This window comes from Nesoenas mayeri (assembly GCF_963082525.1).
Source record: "Nesoenas mayeri genome assembly, chromosome: 1".
NCBI classification, from domain to species: domain Eukaryota; kingdom Metazoa; phylum Chordata; class Aves; order Columbiformes; family Columbidae; genus Nesoenas; species Nesoenas mayeri.
In genome coordinates, this window is record NC_137541.1 from 62,227,724 (window position 1) to 62,250,823 (window position 23,100).

The 23,100-nt window shown below is 46.3% G+C and overlaps 1 protein-coding gene across 1 annotated transcript in view; it reads right to left on the minus strand.

Annotated features, from left to right (window-relative positions):
• Positions 1-23,100, minus strand: part of HIPK2 (homeodomain interacting protein kinase 2) — a gene marked incomplete at its 5' end in the record, with an annotated part of 91,468 nt that overhangs the window by 13,074 nt on the left and 55,294 nt on the right. Inside the window, 10 exons of the mRNA XM_080363810.1 lie at positions 1,627-1,908; positions 4,572-4,754; positions 5,104-5,246; positions 9,942-10,063; positions 12,136-12,355; positions 14,908-15,070; positions 18,860-19,044; positions 20,094-20,192; positions 20,948-21,067; positions 22,615-22,738. Of these exons, the coding sequence (XP_080219936.1) occupies positions 1,627-1,908; positions 4,572-4,754; positions 5,104-5,246; positions 9,942-10,063; positions 12,136-12,355; positions 14,908-15,070; positions 18,860-19,044; positions 20,094-20,192; positions 20,948-21,067; positions 22,615-22,738 (1,641 nt within the window). The remainder of the gene's footprint in view (positions 1-1,626; positions 1,909-4,571; positions 4,755-5,103; positions 5,247-9,941; positions 10,064-12,135; positions 12,356-14,907; positions 15,071-18,859; positions 19,045-20,093; positions 20,193-20,947; positions 21,068-22,614; positions 22,739-23,100) is intronic.

The following is a 23,100-nucleotide window of genomic DNA, read 5'->3' on the forward strand; positions in this document are numbered from 1 at the left end:
TGGACCCAAGGGGATACCCAGGTGGTAAGTCTAAGTATTTGCACATAACTTTCCCAAGCCTGGGATCAGCAGCATGGGTAAATCTGCTTGCAAATAGCTCCCATGACCCTTGAGACACCTGTCCTCTCATGCTGCCCAACCTCACAACCTTAGTTTTCAGCGTTTCTTTTGCCTTACCCTTCCTGCCCTGGAAGTGGGGACTCCGTGTTTACAGGCCACTTGACTTCCACGCTGACCATCATTCAACTCTTTCTAGAAACATGCTCTCTTCTCCCTACCAAACTAAGGAATACTGTAGGGTTTTTTTTTTTAAGGTGAAAAATTTGACACTGTCCTGTGATCAGTTCCCCCTGATAACCACTGCATTCATAGCAAACCTGGACATGAGAAGCACTGAGCTCTCGCTGCCTGGTGGAATTCAGTGGTAAGGAGAAGGGGAATGGGAAGCAGCGGTGCCTGTCAGGAGGCAGGTTGAAATTGCAGCCCTAGACGCCTGAATCATATGGCTCCTCTCTACAGATTTTTAGCTCCTTGAGGCCAAATACATCTCATCTGTTCTGTGCACATTTGCAGTGCTCCACTTACTACCACACCGCAGAGATGTAGAGATATAGATAGGTATCTCCAGTGATTAAAGGAAAATCTGCCATGAAGCATGTTCTAAATAAAAAACATAAATTCTCTCTCGATAATACTGGAGGGATTAGGTTAAAAACTTCCTAACTCAGCTACCAACACAAAGATGGTGTAATTATTCAGCTGTTTGCAAGGCTACTTCTCTACAAAGTATAAAGCAGAGCGATGTCTTGTGACTGGCATCAGATGTGAAACCTAGAGTGTTTGCATGTGATAAAGGTGCTGAAAAGACAGTCCTGGAAAATTAAGTCCTCTCTCATCCACAGCAGATGATCAGCAGTGGCAGCAGTCCTGGGCCACGCTGTTCACTTGTGTGAGTTACTTCTGAGGAGCAAACTCAGTCACCACGGTCTTTATCGCCTCATCTATGCCTCTCTGCATAGTCAGTCAAAAAGCAATCAGTTTCTGCCAGTTAAGATGATAGTTCAGGGATGTGTTGGCAACACAGTCAGAACAGAGCAAACTTCTTGCAAGGTATGTACCGTTACTGAGTGTTTATGACACAACCACTAGCTGTTTTTCAGGATCTTTTTATGGAAAATAACAGACATGAAAGGTGTCATTTAATGCTCTTTACAGATCGCTTAGACAGAGAAAAGGCAATTTTAAGCTACCTTCCTTCTAAGCCCTTCTTTTTTGTTTTAAAAGGCTGACTTTAAAAAGCTCATCACCATAGAATCTCTAAAGCATCCTTTCAACAGTTCCGCAAAAACTATTATTTCCTTTTACAGATGAGAGACTACTACACTTCTCCAAGGTCACACAGCAAATGTACAGCATGGTAGGGAACATCACCTAAGTCTGTGGAGTCCTCAGCTAGTATCTAAGCCTCCCCATCATATTTCCTCTCAAAGAAAAAAGACAACCTGGGTGCTGAGACCCAATTGTGGCTCCTGGGACCCTACAGCAACTCCTGGGATGCTCCATCACTTCTCTTCCTCTGTCCCTCTCTCTCCTGCACACAGAGAAGTGCAGAGAGCCACTGCTCACCTGGTGGGTGCATGCTTCTGCTCCTCCTCTTCATCTGTGTCGCTGCTGATCGTGATGACACTCACTGCGGGGCTCGGGGTGTCGGGAATGATTATCGTCTGCCGCTGCCGCTCCCGCGTGGTGCTGGTGGCCACGTCGCCCCAGCCACAGGTGACGGAGGTGCTGCAGGCCGGGCTGTTGTGCACCATGGCGCAGCGGGGAGGCGTGTTTTCCTTCACCCGTTTCGACCGCTGAGGTGAGCTGATGGATTGAGAGGATGAAACTTCATAGGTGGATGCATTTCTGGAAACAGGAAAGGTTGTTAGTTGGTTAAAACTTAAGTTTGCTTAAGTGGCCCGTCGCCATGGCATCTGATTCCCGGTCTCTGATTCAGTGGCACTGATTTATGGAGTCTAGGGAAAGTGCAAAATTAGCATAGTCACCTCTTCAAAGGACAGAATGCCTCACATGACTTATTCATATAATTAGCTGAAAAGCAGTTTCTTTTATTAAAATACCAATTTTGTTTTCCCTAGAAATCTCCAAATGAGAAATGCTGCCTCCCAGGAGCTTGTGCTGGGAGGTGGAGGCTAATCACACAGCCCGGACACACAAAACACAGGCAGGCACCGTATGGCTGTTGCAGAAGGAAGAACAACCCAAATGATAATCCCTTCCTCCTGTATCCTGCATGGATGCATTGTGACCAGATATTTTTTGGCCAGAAAAAGCTAAAAGTAAAATTATAATTTGTTGTGGAAAACAACAATAATTTATCAGGAAAATTGCTTTTCTTACTTGGAAATTTAATTTTCTGCTTAAGAATCTTTTCAACAAACATTTCCTGCCCAATGCTTCATCCTCTACGATAGTGGAGTCCCATGGATGAGAGCACACAGATGGGAGGACATATAATCAGTTTCATTTAATTACAATGTGAAGCATCAGATACAGCATATATAAATCAGAAAGAAAAGAACAATCTTCTTATTATGCAGTGGAAAATAATTCTCAAGCCCTGTTTTTTCCCCAGCCTTCCTACTCCAGCTTCCCTCCCTGACAGCTGGAAAGGGCTCACTTGGATCATGGATCTGAACACAGAACTTGTCCACCAAACAGTGCAGTACAGGTCTGCAGACAGGAATATTTACCAAAGCACACTGACTAGAGCCCATTTCACTCATTTCCCACATTTTCTTTTTTTTCCTTGCATTTCTTTTGCCTATTGTAAAACATTTGCAGATTCAAAAATGAAGAAAACAAAGTTCTGCTTTTGTTCTGCAGAGGGGCCTGGGCTGCATGTTCAGCTTGGCCCAAAAGCTAACAAAAGGAATAGGTGGCATCCATCAAAAGGAAATCATTCCGGACATATCACACTATACCAACTTACCCAGGCTCTTTTGCATAACAAATGGCTTGCCCAGTAGCACTCGCACTGCTTTTTGAATACCAATGAGCAGTGTGGAGTACCCTCCTCTCCAAAGGGGCACGTTCCTCATTTGGCTACAAAAGCATCACGATTAATGAAGATGAAGGAACCTGTCGCTCTCAAAGTGTCCAGTTTCTTCTGGACACTGTCACCCAGCCCCTGGAGACAGCAGGCCTCGCACAGACAGGCATACTGGGTGCAAGAGGGGCTCTCGAGCTGACTTGGTGGGGATATGGCTGCCTCTGCTCTACATGATGAATGGACTAAGACAGCTGGAGCCCACCCAAAGTAAAAGCAACATTAGAGAACAGATAAATAGGAAAGATGTAAATAGTGGCCTCTTAACTAGGGTCGAGTCAGTTGTGAACTCAGAGCTCCTCTGGCCTTGGTGCAATCACCCAGGAAAGCCACAAACTCCTCTGTTCTTGGCACTGCATGAGTGGTGACCCATTTTGGTTCTCTCCCCTACACTGTTTTTGGTTTTGTTGCTGTATTTTTTTTAAGAAATGTGCTAGTTTCACAGCCCAGAGGACTTTTCCCGGAACAGCTGCACATACGTCTGAAACAGCCCTGTCCTCTAAGCAAGACTACAGGGCTGTGACAGACACTGCCATCATCCTGCCATTTGACTTGCACCACATCACACAGGATGAACCAAAACCCTGTCTCCTCCCTGCAGAGCGAAATGGTCCTGTTTAAAGTTGACAGATGTAGATATCTAAGGATTGCCCATGTATGAAATGTGCTTATAAAGTGCCTGGTTTTAAGCTGCCGTGATTATAACAAGGCCAGTGCGGGTATCTGTTGCTGGTGTGTGTTGTTGAAGATAGGAGCAAACCACCTACATTAGGAGCTGAAGAGCCTGAAGGTGGCTTAAAGCCACCCCAGTCCTCCACTCTGCATGGAATTAAAACTCAGAAGATATGTCCTCATCCCATTGCTTTTGAAAGGGCACATATGTGCACACCTCAGGCATGTGTTCCTGAAGATGCAGTCCCTGGAAGTGCACCACCCTGTGGAAATGCAGGCACTGCACCTCTGGAGTGCTTTGAGATGGGAAGAAAAACATCTGGCAACTGGGTATGGCACCACACTGACCTGAGAATATAGTTACTTTTTAATTACGATGACTAGAAGGCCTTGGGTAATCTCAGTAGCATACTGAGCTCTATGAATGGGGTCCGAGCCTTTCATCTTGCAACCCCTCCAGCCAGTAATCCCCACAGCAAATGGGTATAAAATGCACATGACCCCGACTTAGCTCCCACTCTCCTGCCCTGGGTGCAGTCTCCAGTCACACAAACCACGATCTAATCCCTCATGGGCCATGGAAGAAACCTCCCTTTGCCCCACAGAGGTCAGTAAAGACCACCCTCACCAGCACGTTCGCATTGCAAAGCTGCAGGGGGCTTGTACTAGACATGCTTTGAAGGTCCCTTCCAACCCAAACTATTCTATGATTCAGAACAACCCCCGTATGACTCTTGCCTGACCGAGGCCATGACTGGTGCCAGTTTTGGGAGCTGTGCCCACTCACCGGGGTGCCGACTGGTGCTGCTTGCTCTTCCTGGCGGAGGCGGCAGTGGTGGCGGGCGGCTGGCGCATGACGTGAGCGACACCCACGTTGACGGGCTGGGCGGCGGGGAGAGTGACGTGGCTCGCCAGCAGCGCGGGCTGCTGCATGATGGGGTTGTAATGGCTGCCATGAGCATGGGTGTTCCTGCAAAGTGGGGGAGACAGGCACACGTGTAAAACGGAACGGGCGGCTCTTCAGCAGGCTCTTTCTCAAGCTCCCGCTGCCTTTGCCAAGGCACCCTCCTCCAGGGCCTGTCAGGCTCCCAGTCCCCTAAGGAAGGAGCATTTTCCTCAGGGAATTGACTGAAGGGACAGGAGACAGCGAAGCTGCCTGTAGCTCTCAGACGGGGGTGTCAGGCTGCAGCCTCTGCCCTTCTCCCCGCAGCTCTACAGCCTGGCAGGACCCCATTCCCATCCCTCCCACCCCAGCTCTTCTCACGCCTCCTCCAGCACCGGTGGGTACTTTGGGGAGCCTCCAAGCACCTCCAGTTTACCTCCAGTCTGCCAGTGGTTGGGTGCCCGCCATGGACTCCGGGATGACGGTCGCGTGTTGGACAGAAGTGTGAGTGGCCACCCCCGTCAGCTGCTGCCAGGCAGGAGGGAGCAGGATCTGCTGGGTGCCACTGGGCCACGCTTGCTGTGGGACAGAAGGGAGACAATCTCTTTACAAGAGCTGTCATACACTGAGCGTGGTGCTGCTCCATGCTCAGCTGGAGCTCCTGATCATGATCACGGCCATACTACCTAGCTCTTACCACTTTTCAGTCATAGATGACAAATACTGTTAGGAAACCGTGGTAAAAGCAGTAAAAGTTATCAATAGAGAGAGCACAAACGAGGGACAAAAAAAATCCCTGCTGTCCAAAGCTGCATCTGTGTTTCAGGTTAAACTCGGAATGGAAGGGACTGAAACTAATCGGTGTTTCAATCTAAACATCAAACACATTAGCAACTTTTCATTTTGACTTTTCAGATCAACCAGGCACTACGGTGCCATCACTGTTTCCACGGCCCCGCCCAGCCAATTTTCCTTCCTACCCCAACAGGACCTAAAGGATTTCAAGAAAATGAACTTTTCAAGGACTGGGAAAGAGAACAGGGAGCTACAAGGCTTTTGCAAGGAAGAAAAAAAAAAGAGGAATTTGGGGATATCAAAAGGGAGTGAGTATTGGTTACTGAGCGCTCCTCAGAAGCAACATCCTGCTGCACGGGCCAAGGAGCCCAGTCATCTGCTTCCAGCTCACCAGGAGCCACCCAGCCAAACCAGAGTGGCGCCGTGCATGGCTCCACACTGCGTGCCTCTCCTCTCCGTGTCCTCCCTGTTTTTTTCTGAGTGGGTGCCCCCCTTGCAGGGGTGGAAATCTCTGCCCTGTGAGTTGAGCCATCGTTCTGCTATGCAACCATCCCTCCAGCTGTGCTGCCACAGGCACCACTCAGGTCGTCCTGCTCCAGTGACTCCACACACGAGTCAGATGATTGTGGGTTTTTTTGACTTGAGAAACTTTCTTTGCTATGTGCTGCCTGAAGGCGGCTCCAGCAGCTTCTCCCTGCCAGGGCTGGGGAATGCAGGGGTACCAACTATAGTTCTCCTTAGTCCTAAACGGCACCACTGTATTTGACGCATGTTGTGTCACCTCACAGTTCTAAGGAGGCTAAATTTTAAAGAGGGGAGGCTTCTTCCAAGTATGCATTTGTCTCCGTCTCCATCCTCACAAGAATTCTGTTAACTATCCCCATAATCCCCTCCTATCCCCCAGTAAAACAAACAGCCCACCCCAAATCCTCTTTTCCCAGTTCTGCTCCGAAGTTTGTCTTCTAATTTTCTGCCTTGCTGAGTAAGATGAAAAGGCTGCTACAGTGAGGCCTCTCAGCAACACCTGCAAAGGATGGACAGTAACAGGGCTCCTGAAAACTCTTCATCTAATGAACCACGACCACAGACTAGTGCTGCTTGGAGCAGGTAGGAGGAAGACACAAAGATGCAAAAAGATCAGGAAGAAAGAAAAGGAAATTTTTATTTTTTTCCACGCTCTTTTCTTCTGTTCCTTTTTGTCTCCACTTTGATTGGAAAGAGGAGACTAAACTACTGTTGCAGTCAGTCCCAGGGGACTACCTGGATTTACTTGCAGAGAAAACTGCTGCCTCCCTTTTCAGGAAGAGAACTGAACAAATCTAAGCTCCTTTCCCAAGTGCAGGGCATAAATTTAGATGCAGTGTCAGGGTCCAGGCACAAATTCCTCACTTGTTAGGTAAGGACCACTGAATCATTTCATCTGTCGATAAGACTTGTCTAGGCTGATCCACCAGCACAGTGCTCTGTGCTTACACACAGGCAGAACAACTAATGGAATAAGCGTGTCTGCTCTGAAAGCCAGTGGCAGGACCTACGTGGGAAGAATTGTTGCTGGGAAGGAGTTAAAAGGAGAGAAAATCAAGAATTAAGGGCGCTATTCAAGGACAGGGGACAGTTGTGGGTCATGTCATGGAAGCCTGCCAGAAAACTGTACAGCTTTGTCTCTTTTGAGATCTGAAGCTGCAGAGAGCTGCTAGTAAAGACAGGATCAGTCTCACCGGCCTCTGTGCCTACAGTATGTGGTCTCATACAACATGCACAGGGAGAGCTGGGCACTGGCTGTGCCGAGACGCAGTACGGCTTTACCAGCCACAGCCAGCCTAAGCAGGTGAGCACAGTGACCAGGGCTGCGTGCTGGGCAGGGGAGAAAGCCTGACACACACACAAAAGTGCTACACAGTGCTGGGAGCACAAGGAGAGGCATCATGCCTCATCAGGAGGACAAACAAGGTGGGTGGAAAGACAGAAGTGGTCTCTGGAGGCGCTGTGCTCTCGGCTGGGGACAGTCCCTCTGGTAGCTGGAGCAATCGCACCATCCGGTCTGAAGAGCATTAGATAAGCAGCTGCGCATGAGAGGAATAGCTCTGTGCTGAAAGAGAGACAGGCAGCCGCTTGGAGATCAGATGCGACTACAATGCATGACAAAGAAGCTGTGTTTTTCCATTCAGGAAACTGGAATTGGGTACAGATTTGTTTATCAGACCAGCTGCTCGGCCCGTACTGAGCAAGGCCCGCGGACACCAGATGCCACCGGCATCAATCAGAGCGCCTTGCCATCAGAGAGGCAGCTAGCATTTCTCATCGTGTGAGACAGACAGATATATCAGTAGGCAGACTGCCTCTCTTTTATTAAATCAAGAATTAAAAATCTATGCAAGTGAGGAGTGTTTTTCAGAAACAGCCTCAATTCCCTTGTGGAAGTGACAGTGAATAAAACATGCATCGAAAGTATGAGAGGGGCAGCCCATGAAATGGGAGTTCATGAGGTACTAGAGAGGCACTAGAGAGAAAGGGGTACTATAGAGAGTTCAGACAACGGTGAGGGGTCTGGAGCACAAGTCTGATGAGGAGCAGCTGAGGGAACTGGGGCTGTTTAGCCTGGAGAAAAGGAGGCTGAGAGGAGACATTATCACTGCCTACAACTACCTGAAAGGAGGTTGTAGCATGGAGGGTGTTGGTCTCTTCTCTCAAGTAGCAGGTGACAGGACAGGAGGATGTGGCCTCAAGTTGCATCAGGGGAGGTTCAGATTGGACATGAGGAAAAACTTCTTCACATAAAGGGTTGCGAGGCATTGGAGCAGGCTGCCCAGGGAAGTGGTTGAGTCACCATCCATGAAGATGTTTAAAAGGTGTGTAGACAAGGTTCTCAGGGACATGGTTTAGTGCTAGAGTTAGGTTATGGTTGGACTCTCTGATCCTGAGGGTCTCTTCCAACCAAAATGATTCTATGATTCTGTGTAGCAGGGGCAGCACAGAAGTGGGTAGCAAAGGTTCTTTTGAACACTCCTTCCCTCCCACAGACTGCACAGTGACCCCAACAAGGCCACCTCAAGAAGAAAGGGATTAGAGGTCCAAAGATCTTTCAGGATGCTTTAGACCCAACCCTCACCCCTCTAAGCCCCATGTAACAGCACACCTCAGGGGGCCTGGCAGAACGGCAGGGCTGGGCAAAGCTCTGTCACCTCCTTCCTCCGCCACCTTGGCTGGCTTCTTGCACAAGCAATAGGCGCCTGCAACTCTCCTTGCACAGACTGCATCTTGCTTTGCCATTGTTTTTGTTCCCCCTACCTGTTAGGCTCTCCTTTCCTACCAAACAAGAGAACTGGTCCAGGGAGATTGTTACAACAGGCTGCAAGAAATAGGTTCAGTGTTTTAGAAAGCCCTCTAGCTTTCCTCTAGTAGCCCTTGGCTACTGGGAAGGGGCAGGGCACCTTAGCTAATGGAAATCACACAGGCTGCAAGTTTTGTTTCAACCCATCTTCACCAGATAAGCTTGACTGGTAGCTGGCAAAGGAAGGCAACTGCACCGAGTCTTACCCTGGCAAGGCAATGCACAGGCATAAACCCTCAAGTCTGCTGGTACCTGACTGCGTAAGACTGTGCTGGCGTTAATGAAAGCATGCCAGATCAACCAATCCCGAGTCAGTGGCATGCATTTTTGACTCATAGTTCATATTTTCCAGGCTGTATAATTTAATACTAAGTATACTAGGCACTTTTTTTTTTTTTCCTGCCAGAAAAACAGAGGTACCATGGCAGCAGCTGAAAACCAATAGGGGCAGATTAACTGGAGCCAGCACAAGAAGGAATAAACTGCTCCTCCTTTTTGAGGAGCTGGGGTTCCCCTTGAGGATGTGCAAATGATTGATAGTACCCATCCCCATTTCTTTTCTCTTCTGGCAGAAACCATGCTTTTCCCATGACAGCATTCCGTACAATTGTGCCAACAAGTGCTGCTGACAAGCAGAGCTCCTCGGCTGTGGGGACCTTGTTCCTGACCCCCTAGATCTCTCTCATAACTTAAAAGCAGAGGGGCAGCTCATAAAACAGAAGGGTGCAAAGTTGCAAAGCATGAAAGGTATTTATTGGCCGCATGCAATTCCCCAGCACAACTCCTGGCCACCAGCTACCATTGAGAGCACACATTCAGGAGGATGAAGGAAGGTTTATGACCAGTGCCTCCTCAGCAGAGGCCTGACACAGCTTCCCCTGAGGCTTCCCAGTGTTTCCAGGGGAGAAATAGAAGGAAATAAGGTTTTACCAGAGGCTTTTGCAACTCTGACATAGCCTTTGAGTTGAACAATGAACCGGGGAAAGTTTGGACATTTCAGAGAAAGCTGGAGACCCTTATATGGGCTGCCCAAGTCTCCAGACTGCACCACAGAAGGTCCTTGGAGAAAGCTCCTCTCCTCAACGTCCAAGAGCTAAACAACACACAAAAAAATACACGTCGAGCTCAGTGTCTTCCGGGCTCCTTACCTGTGCGAGGAGTCCTGGCTGGATCTGAAGAGGCTGGGCCCCAGGAGCCTGAGTGACAATGGGAACGGCGTTCTCCATCCGAACTGAATACCCAGCATGCTTCGAAGGGGAGGCTTGTAACCCTGTTCCACCAGCACAGAAGGTACAGCATTACCCACCAACATCATTGCTAGGAACAGGGGTCTGGTTTTCAGAGGAACTTAACGGCACTCACTGATGTCCACTTCAATCTGATCAGGCTTTCAGGGCCCCACTTATTTTACCTCAGCTCAAAGGTGTCCATCCAATATTCATAAACGTGATACATGCATAAGAGTGCAGAGAAGACATTTTCAAAGATGGTAAATGGTTAACTGAGTTCATATTTTTGGGGTATCATGAATCCATGGGAGACATTTTCACACAATATGTAACACAATATGTACAGGGAGAAAAGGAAGAGAGGGGAGGGAATGGCTCATCCTCCCCCATGTTCTCTGGTTTGATAACAGAAAATGATCCTTGCCAGCCAAAAAACATTGCTATGTGACAAGTCTCTCTTGTGACCCAAGTGGGACAGAGGGATGGGAATCCAGAACTGTGCGCTCACTCAGCTATGACAGAAAAAGGTGATTTTCTCTCGCACAGCTTCTCAGGACTCACATTTAAAACATTCTCATCTGACTATGTAATCCAGTACACCCCAAACTCCAGCCATTGCTGACTCAGCCATGCAATTAGCCTAACTGATGTGGAGGAAACTTCCCTCTCCACCACCTTAGTGCCTGGCACAGCCTGTGCTACCTCCTCTGCTCTAGAGCTTTTTCAAAACAGCAAGCAGAAGATGTTAGCTTACATATTCTAGCAATACATTTCTGAAGTGAAACCCTCGAGATGCATTTTAACTATGCAGAAGAGGTCTAGCTAAACTCCCTTGGTTCAAAAGAGCTTTGATAATCCTGAAAACATTTAACAAGTGTCTAGAGACTGCTGTACAGACAGGCTTGCAGAAATTAAGAGTAGAAGTTGCACTAGCTGAACCAAGGTCTGTTTGGATCACTTCCTACAGACACCTAGCTAGTTGTTCCAAATTGCTACAGCATGCAAAGTCAAGACAAGGACAAGTGGCTAAATCTGGCCATCACCCGAGTTGTTTGACAATGGTGCCTGCCACTGGTATACACAGGCAGAGCTGTTTGCAGCTGAAGGAATTGTACCAATAAATGGCCATGAGTATCTGTTGTGGAGGCAAAACTCATCTCCACCAGCACCACACTCCCTGCTGCATTAACCTCCTGAGTCCCTCTTTTAACAACTGAATCACTGAGAAGTGATGAACAAGTTATTTATGTACTGATTTATCATTGTTGTGGGGCTACGTTTTCAAGATTATCAAAGTGAGGCAGAAGAGCCTTAAACTTCGTTCAGGGTATAGGCTGAAAAATTTCACATATTCTCCCCTAACCCCTTCTCAATGCTTGCCCCATTGTTTCAGACCAGCCACTTCCAGCCCATGATGCTAGACGTGCCTGCAAGGACCTCCTCTGACGCAAATATCAGCAGTGTTAGGTTATTAGTTTGACTTGATGATCTTAAAGGTCTTTTCCAACCAAAATTATTCTATGATCCTGTGATTTCCATCTGCAACAACCTCACTGCTCTTATAGCAGAAAAATTGCTGGTCTGTAAGTATGATCTGCGCTAAGGAGCAACGAAGATGATTAAGGGAGTGGAGCATCTCCCTTATGAGGAAAGGCTGAGGGAGCTGGGGCTCTTTAGCGTGGAGGAGACTGAGGGGTGACCTCATTAATGTTTATGAATATGTAAAGGCTGAGTGTCATGAGGATGGAGCCAGGCTCTTCTCGGTGACAACCAATGATAGGACAAGGGGCAATAGACACAAAATGGAACGCAGGAGGTTCTACTTAAATATGAGAAGAAACTACTTCTCAGTGAGGGTAACAACACTGGAACAGGCTGCCCAGGGAGGTTGTGGAGTCTCCTTCTCTGGAGACATTCAGAACCCGCCTGGACACCTTCCTGTGAAACCTCATCTAGGTGTTCCTGCTCTGGCAGGGAGATTGGACAAGATGATCTTTTGAGGTCCCTTCCAATCCCTGACATTCTGTGATTCTGTGATTCCACCAAGAGCTGGATGAAACAGCAGCAGGGAGTGAGCAGTGACTGACCAAGACTTGGTGAGGCTGTTGCTTACCTTGGAAGCCTGGTGGGCAGACGATGAGAGCTTGCTGGAAGGGGTCGGGCCGGGCACAGATCTGCGCTGTTCCTGTCTGCAGGGGCATGCTCCTCTGGGCCACCGCAGCCATGGACGCCGCTGAAGGCTGGTAGAGTGCAGATTGGTAATTTAGTATGGAGACCTCGGGGTTGGCTAAGGAAATAGTGGCACTGGAGGAGGTGGGAGCCAGGTTGGTGGTCTAAAGGCATGATGGGAATTAAACAAAAACAACAACAAAAAAATGAGGGACATGGGTATGCTGGAGGAAGCAAAATCCAAAAAGAAAATAAAAAAGTAAAATAGCGTAAGATAAAGTAAAAAAACCAAAACAAAACAGCAAACTGAAACCAAACAAGGGGTAGAACAGGATGCTGAGAAGCGCAGCGGCAAGGGCAGTGATGAGGAAAGGAACATGGTCTGCTTGAGTAACTGCAGCTGTACCACACCATGGGACCTCCAACCATGCGGTGCTGCCGTGTTCTGCTTGGAGACACAGCGCTTTCTCCACAGCAGAACTGTAGCCCCATTTATCACTCTACTGGCTTTGACTTGCAGCAGGCAGAATATGGGTTCAGAAAATGCTACTATCCCCAAATCACACTGTTCTCTCACCATGCACATACTCTAGAAGCAGCTCATATTTCTTAAGTAAAAGAAACTCAGGACCTCCATGCCCTCTGAAGCTTCATCCTGAGAGGGAAGACTCAGTTGAAATAAAAAACAAATCACCCTTAGATTTCTAGATGTTTTGCGGAACACTGTGCTGGTTTGTGTGGCTTTGCAACATCCCATGCTGGAGTTTCTGCTCTGACAGTCAAGCCAAGAGAAGTTTGGACTTTGAAAATATTATTATTACCTACTGTTATGCCTTCTGATTCTTTCAAATTCAAAACCTAATCCAAAGGGCATGTGTTGTCTTAAATACAAAGTAAAGGAAAGGCTGGAATGAGTCTTCTCTCTCAGGATGATCCCTAAACAGCTCTGCCACTGCTCTGTAAAAATACGCCCTTAGCATTGATGTCTAGGCAGCTAGACTCTGCCAGATCCACGCTTCCCCTCCATCCAAAAGCACCAGAACCACTGCTGGAGACAGGTGAGACAACACTTTCTCATGGTGAACGCATGAACCAGGGACAAGGCTCTGATCAAGGCTGCAGGAGGCAGCAGGCTCAGCATTTTGTGCTGCCCCAGTTGCTACTGGGCCCGGGAAGGGCAACCCTGAGCTGCACCAACACAGTTGCAACCACGGACCTGAGGGACGCGATGGTGAAACCTTTCTCCCTCCTCTCTGTGCAGAGGCAGGGAAGTGCCATTTGTTCCCTTGTGCCACACACCAAGCAGCAGCCACGACAGCTCCCACACTCCTGATCTCAGGAGCTGTAACCAGGAGACAATCCCCAGATATTTTGCAGAGACAGGGAGCACCAGAGAGCCAAGATGAGTGGTATTGTGAAGAGAACAGCAAAAGGTTTAGAGCTTGTTCAAATTAAAACACCTTTCCAGGAAATGTTTCTACCACTTCTTCTAGGAACACTGGAGATACCGGTTCTGCTCACAACACACACCCCTTACGAGAATTCAGTGATCACCACGGATCTCCCCAGCCAACAACCGATCTTAACATCTAGTGAGCTGTGAAGAAACGAAAGCAAGTCTGCATTTCCTACTAGCAGTTGTGCTACAAATGGTGTCCCTGACCTGCAGCTGCGGCCTAGGGGAGCATGTAGCCCACATTTCTTTAGTCAGCATCTCGGAAACAGCCAAGAAAGTGAACCAGTGTTTGCAACTAATACCCTATCACACGAAGCCATGACCTAGCTCTGCCTGCACCTGCTTAACGAATTGTTCCGACAGACCTTCTGCAATCACATATATTGAGAATTGAGTCATGAAGTCTGCTTTTCTGAGTGACACAGGAACAGCCCGTACATCTACACAGACTCCTCTATCTCCCTTGCTTTCCAAGCACCATTTCTGCAATGTCACCTGCAATGTCTAGAGTGAATCTTGTGCAGCCTGCTCTCAACAGGCTTAAAAGACAGTAGCTATTTCTTCAGCTTCAGCCTCCTAGGGTGCTGTCCCTGGAAAGTTTCCTTTCACTGTTATAATACAGTACCGCAGTAAACAACTTAGCCTGCTAGTCACATACATTTTGTCAGCCCAACACTGGGGCACGTAAAACTAATTCAAGAGTCCAAAGCATCACTACAAAGCGAGAGCCCACCAATGAGGAGTACAACGTGGGGGTACATGCACAGGGGCCCCACATCAACTGTGGCACCTGCATTAAAATCGGTGAGAGGTAAGAATAAACATTACCACTAAACTCTTCCTTCCTGTTGATCAGTTACAGCGCTGTGTCTGTTATAGAAGGATTTAAATTCTTTTTCCTTCCATTTGAAGAAGTGCTGTAAGATCACAAATACTTCTGCCTGACTCAGGGAGTGCAGTCCTGCACGCTGCATTAAGGGACTAATGAGCTTTTCCCCATAGCAACTTCCCAAGTAAGCAGGATTTATCACCCCAAACAACAACATAAACAATTGAGGGCAACATTTCACCGTTGCACAAAATGTCACAAGATTACTGCCTGCCTGAAGAAAAGAGAATGAGGAAGAACAGACGAAAGAGAGTAAAAAAGAACCATCTTTTTGCAGGCATGTTAAATGGGATGCTACTTTGCTTTTCACCTTCTAGACCCTACGGACTTAAACCTTCCAAGCACTGGCTGCTTCTGTTCGATGTCCTTACCTGGTTGTGGACTGTGTTCAGCTGGTTGTTAAAAGTCATGGTCAAGTTGGTTGATGTGCTCGGGGCCACGTGGGTGATGAATGGTGTCTTGCTCTGGTTCACCGTGTCATACATATTCACCCGCCGCTTGCAGATCTCCATGTTCTGGAAGCAGGACTTGACACTGTGTAAGGAAAGCAGGGACAGGGAAGAGACAGAAAATCAACCAACCAATCAACCAACACAGGTAACAGCTCATCACAGTGGCCCTGCATTAGGTCTCAACTGCAGGCTTGGCACCTTCTAGGCTTGTAAAGCCCTTTGCTATTTTATGCAGGTCTCTCTTAACTGGTGAGAGTCAGATTTGCCTTGTGCTGAAGAGGGTCAAATGGGTGTCAAGAGGTGAGTGGCAGCTCTGGGACTCCTGGGTGCCCCCATGGGTCTGAACACTGCAATCTAAGTCACAGAAAAGCCAGCAAATTGGTTGCTCTTTCGGTGTCAGGGCAAGAAATACAAAGTGGCTATTTTAAAAGAGTGAAAGAGATTGAGAGCAAGAAAGAAAGATACAGACTGGTTTTTTTTTTGTGATGATTGAGGCTAAGGTAAAAAGACAACTCATTCTTTCTGCCTCGATGTAAGCCCAAAGGCAGTTTTACAAGTCTTTTGCAAGAAAGTATTTTACTGTTCTTGGTCACTGAGACCCCTGAAAAATCTTACTTGTTCCTTTTAAAAAAGTAGTTCACTGAGAGCAGAGTCCAGCCAAGCGGTTAAAACATTGCCCTGTCTGGCTAAACGCTTCCGCAGATGCTTATCTAAAAGCACATGAGCTGTCCTCTTGCAGTCAATGGGACGATTCACATGGCAAAAGATGATGCCAAATCAGATTCATCAGTGTCCTGAGGGAATCAGGTTTTAAGGTTATCTCAGACTCAGAATCAGATCTCTGGGGGGAAAAATTACAGCTTCTACCTCTACACAGACTTTTGTTTAAATGTTATTGATACAGCAATGGACATTTTGAGAAGTATCATATTTTGTATCCCCGGTAAAGGAGACAAAATACTCTCTGCATTGCTAGAGCACTCCATGTGCCTGGTACATGAAACTGTTGGTATTATTTCTTTTTTATAATTGGGATACCAAAGCATACAGAGGTTTAAAAGGTAACGACACAGCGATCTTGCGCAAAGCTGTATTTTTAATAAAATCTATTTTTTCCAAGATCTAAAAACCAATATAGGTTTTCCACAATTCTTCCATAATAGTTTTTACAAATGTGACCTCAGAGTCTGAAACACAACCCCAAAAAGTATAAAGGCATTGATTTTATTTCCATTATCCCAACCCAGAAAAATAGAAAATCTAAGCAGGGAAAAACAGCTGCAGCTGTAAAAAAATCAGCTGTATGCATAATTTGTTTTTGTACCGATCTAAGCTACTGGAGGTAGGGGAGGTAAACACATCCTCACATATTTTTTAAGAAACAAATTGTCCCTCGGAAAGGAACAAGCTCATATGATCCCTAGGGTTGGTCAGGAGGAGGACCTAGATCTGTTCATCTCTGTCTTGTCTCTTACTCACATGGTCATCTTTCTTCTCTTACAGGTAATATCTTGATAACTGGATCTGTGCCATAAATACCTGCAGACAAGACAGGCTCAGGACACTGTGCATAGCTGCGCATTATGTGCATTCATTTAAAGAACTATGAAATACCTGTAAGTCGCAGAACATTCAGAAATATCAAACACTTATCAAATAAATATGGAAGACTATTGGATTGCATTTTTCTAGTAAAGTATGAATATAATTCTCCCTCCAAAAAACAGAAAGCACTGGAAAGAGTGTATATTCTGTACATGGTTAAATGGTTTGTGTTATCAAATGTTTTGATATAACAAGGTATAATCTCTACTAATATAATACGGTGTTCTCTGTCTTAAAAAAAGGGGGAAAAACAAGAAGGTAGGGACAGAACAAAACAGACAGGAAGACTGAAAAGTACTCAAGAACTTAAGAGCCAGGCAGTTAAATACACGTGAAATAGGGAGCTAACTGGCTTTGCTTTTTGCTTGAAAGAAAGCAGAAGGGTCCCTCTCAGGCTGCTCAAGCTTGCAGCATCTCTGAAGCACACCACGGCAGAGACTCTTTCCAGAAGCTGCATCTTCCATACATTTTCACTTTCTCTGCTGCCTGATTTACTTTCAAGAGAGATTACAACTCCCTGCACCTCCTGAGGCTTTGAAGTTTCTACTCTCCAAACCACAGGCAATCACAGACAAAATTTCCATCAGCTTGCCACACTGGTTACAGCTTATTGCTCTCTTTACCCATCACTGCTTCCAAAGCAGAGGGGCTGCGTGGGGTTACGCACCTGGCTGGCATATCATTTACTATTCGGAGACCTGATTTGGGTAAAATTCTCACTGCTATTGGCCCCAATGGTATTTTCAACCTTTCTGGGGTTTTGCCTGAGCAGCCCACAACCAAGCTCTTCAAAAATGAAGATGTGATTATGGACTGTTACAGAAAGATTTCTGACGGCGATGCATTATGCCACACATCTTTCCTATCTTACAATCAGTTGTTGCACAGTAAGAAGGACTTTTGCAAATAAAAAGACTACCCTATATGATGCTAACACTGTTGGAAAACACTGTTATTTTTAAATTTATGAATGTATTTATATGAAACTTACTTTGTTTAGCACAACAATCTCCCATCCTGTTTTCATTACATTTATCACTTACTATCTACTTATAGATAACAATGCTCAAAGATGTCCATGAAGGGTAAGTCTGGGTCTATGCAGATTGTGCACCCACTACCTTCTGCTAAACAGCTGCTCTTATCTTGTGACAAATGTAATGAAAAGGCAGATACACCTCCTTCACAGAGGGAAACTACCTTAAATGAACTTGAAATACCACAGGTAAGAGTACACATATGGGCGGGAGAGGGGACACAGAGTAACCTGCTGGTCTGCAGTACCCACACAAACATATCTTATGGCTTTTTAAGCATCCCCTATATTTTTGTACCCAAACTCCTCTGAGGCTTTAAACAGCCATGCACATAGCACCCAATGAAGCACAGTGTTGTGCCAGTAACTGTTCTCCTGCCGTGGGGAAGGGATGGCCTGCAAAAGCCCCTTGAACTGCAAAGTGTTGTAGAGCAGGATGCTCAAAGGTAGGTGGGCCTGAGGGCTCTGAAGAACTCCCACTACGTGTCGGCCTTGACTTGCACCTGAGAACCCGGCCCTATGTGACCTGCTGGGGGCACATGAGCAAGTGCTGGGTGCGGATTTCCTGCATTTTGGGCTGCTGCGCTCCATGACGCAGCCCCCAGAGAATGAGGAGTTGGGCTGGAAGGCATGACACATCCTCACATCTCCACTGGGCAGTGGAGCCCATTCTCCATTCCACAACTGTGTCAACTGAGGTCAGAGTGTGGTGTTTGAAGTTACATAGGCAGGCAACAACAAAGCCTAAAACTGTTTGTTCTGTTGCCTGTGCCTCTAAACCAGCCTGCTGCAGAAAAAGCTCTTCCCTTAAAAAGCAAGCATCCCCAAATTGACCCTTGCAAGATGGGAATGTTCTGGGAGGAAGGATTGGCTCCCCACTGCAGATAAGGCTGATTGCTGCAGTAACAATCAGGACTATATTACTTTGAGATATACTGATACTTTCAGCACTAATTGCATAATTTCTTGTGCATTTCAATGCAAACATATGTAATTATTGAATATTTACATAATGAATGTAGCACACTCTGCAGTGTTTTAAATGCCAAGCACCTACAACATAATTCTTGCAACCTTAGAGTTGGCAATCCTCTTTTTTAACCAGAAAAAGATTAAAACTTAGAGCTTAAGCATCTTAATAATGCCCCTTAGACACATTTGCTCTCCACCACAACTAGCTCCCCTCTTCATCCCTCAATTCAAACCCCAAGGGAAAAGAAAGCCACGTACTGTGTGCTATGAGGGAAATCGAGCAAGTGCGTCATGGTGACAAAAGGGTGGTTCAGAGTTTCGATGGGTGTTATTCTCTTATCTGCATCTATTGTCAACATCTTCTTTAACAGATCTATAAACTCCCGCCGGTCCGCCTTTTCCACCAACATATCACTTCCTTCCAAATCTGTTGTCATGTTCACCTGAAGGAAAAAGGACAAGGGTGAGCGCTGAAGGGAAATAGCAGATGGTCAGGTCTTCAGCAGACTGTGTTTACTCCTTGTTGGAGCACATGCCCTGGGAGCCTCCCTGTCTAAAGGGGTAGTTGCTGAAGTCACACGGCAGACTCCACAGTGGCTCGTCATCTGGCTTGTGCACGTCAGCTCTCCAGACAGACTGTTAAGTGTTCAGCTCGCTTGGGTCAGTGGCTAATGAAACACTTAGTCACCCTCCGCTGAAGATGAACAGCTTCCATGTGGTAGCAGGCAAGCTCCGATAATCAGCATATTTATCATATAAAGGACAGTGCTACCTGATACTTAACTATGTGTCCTGTGAGCAGAAAAGATACATAGAACAAATAAAAATTGTCAGTAGGTTTATGGGAAACATCTCGTTCATGTATCAGGTACCAGAGAAAAAAACCCTTTGGTTATTTCATTCATTTATACAATCCTCTATTTCTGCATGTTTGCTTGTGAATGCTACAGTGTCTGGACTTTGCTAGCACAAACTCCAGTTTTGTACTGGTGTTGTACCAGCTTTGTGCGACAGTTTGCTTGCCAGCACGAAGTCCAGTCACAGGAATGGTTAGTCTGTAATTAACTTTCACAACCACATGTAACTGACACTGAATTAGTACACCCTGTTCCCCTAGACAGCCATGTTTTACAGTGACCACGCTCTTCTGCGGCCATGGTGATTATTTCCAATGTCACCACTTTACAAATGTCACCAATAAAGCACAGAGAAGTGAGTGACTTGCCAGGGGTTGCTCACAGGAGAGACAAGGGAAAACACTCAGAGATGTGACTTAGCCATTTTCCAAGGCTGTTTTACTACAGCGCATTGAGCCCACGTGCCCCTGTGTGCAGTTTTCCCTACACAGCAGCACATAAGGAGCTGATTAGGTAGGCATAATCCTGGTATTTCTCAGGAGCTATCACAAGAATAGGATACACAGAGAAATCATGTCGTTTCCCTCTGTTAGTGTTGCCCAAAAGCACATGAAGCAGTCTTGCTGGTTACTCACCAGCGCTCTTACCTGTGCCATATCATCCAAACAGTTGAAAATATACTTTCTTGCTTCCTTCGACTTAATCCCCGTCTCTGCCTCATGATCATCTGGTGTCTGCTCAAAACAGGAGACAGGCATTGATCAGAACTGCCCTGCAATCAGCTGCGGGTTATGTGCCACTTCCAGCTTGTGCCGTATCCTGCCCTCATCAGAGACCACCGCGTCTCCCTCGTCTGAGCAGATAACATCTACGCTACCTCCGCTATGGTTATATGACAACTTTTGTGTCATAAGGTGATATGTCTCTTATTTTTCACTTCAGAGGATCCTTCCAAGTACAGTAGGAGTCCCAGAGGTCTTCCTATGCGCCCACCTATGCCCACCTCAGTGAGAGGCCCAGCATCCCATCCTCACAGTCAGAAGCCCACTGGTCTCTCTCCTTGGGTACCAAACACACTCGTACCAGAGACACAAGGTTCACTTACACTACTAGAGGTTTTGATTCTCAGAATCTTTTTTTTTCCTTTTCTTTTTTTTTATTTTTCTTTTAATTTTTTTCCACAATGCATCAGATATTAGAGTGAAGTCTCCCCAGGGCATGTTTCATTTAAAGTACACATCAATTCATAGACTACTTAGAGGGAGATTTCCAGGTCAAACCCAGATTTAAATTTCCCACAAAGCAGTGCTGAGCAGGAGGGCTAAGTGCTGCAGACTTCGGGGACGGCAGTTTTACTTCGGGCTATACCCACCCCAATGTCTGTGCTGCACTGCAAAAAGCAGAGACCTAGGCTGTGAGGTGACTTGAATGTCTCCTCGCTCCCAACCAACAACTGCAAGGCAAAAGAAACAAGGGAACACTTTCCTACCTTCAGTCTCCACAAAGGATACGGTGAGTCTGTATCCCTGTTGAAAAACCTCGTGGTCTTTGTCCCTGCACTTAGCAAATACTCTGCTGGTAAGCCCTGCGTCTGTGAAATATAGCGAATCTGTAAGAGAAGGATGAGAGGTCACTGTTCATCCCATGAAAGATCTCTGGAGGTCTTCTGTGAAGGAGGGCAGGAGGCATTTAAAAGAACAGAACAAAGAAAGACAGTGAAAATGTAGCACGTGGTTAGACTTCACCAAAAAAACACCCCAGTGCAAGGAATGAGAGGAAAGAGAATTCCCATATGGCATCCCTCCATTTATCACGTACATCACTGGAAACCCACACCCTTACGGTACGTTCCTACAAAGCCTACGGATAAAGGGAGGAAAGTCCCTAGGTTTTGAAGGTCAAAGAGGAAGACCCACACAGAGATTTCAATGGGGTGTTTCACTGCTTTGCGCGCTTTCCTCTCCAGGAGGTAATTTCAACAATTTGATTTTTGTGCTCTAACTTTTGCTATTTTTTCCCCCAGCTGAGTGCACAGGCTTTCCTAAAGAGCAGTTTGAAGTTCAAAACAGAGGACTATGAAGTGACTATCTTTGAACTTAGATGAAATACACACTCAAATGAACTGACACCCTCATAGTAGGTAAAGTACTTCATCTCTATTGCCTACATGACTTATTTGTTATTTGGGTTACTTCTATAAGTATGACCTCGCTGGCATTCACGCAGCTAAAAGATGCTGTGCTTCCAGGATCTCAGACTTTAATTTATTTATTCAAAGGAGTGCGGCAGGGAGGAGAAAAAAAAACTACTCTTCATGCTTGGTATGTGATTTTCAAATGCTTGTAAGTTTTTCAGCTACATCTGATTTCCTTTGGAGTCACTAATGGCCCTGCTTTTCACTGCAGGTTATTTCCCTTGCCAAATTTCACCTTTAAAGCTCTGACTGAAAATATACTAGTTGCAAAAGAAGAGTCAAAGAAACATTTTAATATATTAAAAACCTATTCATTACCCTGCCTTTTTTTTAATTCTCTAAAAGAAAAAAGACCTTTTCAGGCTGCATTTGCAGATGGCTAAGATCATACTGAAGAAAAGTATGGGAATGGCAAGTGTTCTGCAGCCCTTGTTCTAGCAGCCACTGCACTATCAGTTTTAGGTCTACAAAAGGAGCGCAAAAGCCTATAGGGAGAAAAGCACGACATCTTATATTAGCTGGAAACCTACACCACTGTGAACGTTCTCCTTGTCATTGCTTTTAATATGCACCCCCATAAAAGGGGTTATGAAACACAGCAGAGTTTGTGCAGTTTCTTCCGACAAATAAACCTTTATTCAGCACTCGCTGTTACATCAGAGAAAGGGTCCTTGCTCTGCTCAGTGAGGAGAGACACACACAGAGCTCTCCAGTCAACAGCAGTGTTGACTCTTGATTGAGACTCTCCTTACGTGGTCAGGTCTTAAAAGCCAGTGTACCAAACAGCACATAGGTTACCTAGAACAAATTCCCCAGGTGGATAATAAAAAGTTGACTTGGGAGGATAAGAAACACATATCCCCTGTTAGTGAAACAGAAAAAGTTGACGTCTGTTCATTCCGCCAAGAGAAGCAAAAAACACCTGTGCTTTTACCAGCATCCATAGCAATATCTATACCTACCTGGTCATACTCCGAAGCTCCTGGGTACAATGGCCAGCCCAAGAACAGCTCTGCAATGACGCATCCCAACGACCACATATCGATTGCTTCACAAAACGGTAAACCGAGGATGATTTCAGGGGCTCTGCAAAGGAAGAGGTTAGAAAACATCAGCAATGGGAGCAGATCTGTGTGGCTGGCGTGGGGAGCCCCACGCAGATCATGATGCTCATGAAGCTGCTTGCTGCCAACAAGTGTCACCGCTCCCGTGGAGCCGAGGGCAGCACCAACCACCAACAAAGTGTCTGCTAACCAAGCATGAGTGTCAGTGAATATTTATCCTTACAGAAGAGTCCTCTTGCAGCGTTTCACCAAGAGACAGCCCTTCATTTCTCAGCAGTTTGCAAAGGAGAGAACTACCATTATTTTCATTCGGCAGGTTGGGAAATGAAGCATGAACCAAATGTTGTGGGTTGAAGGCCACCCAATTAAGGTCCCCACTCAAGG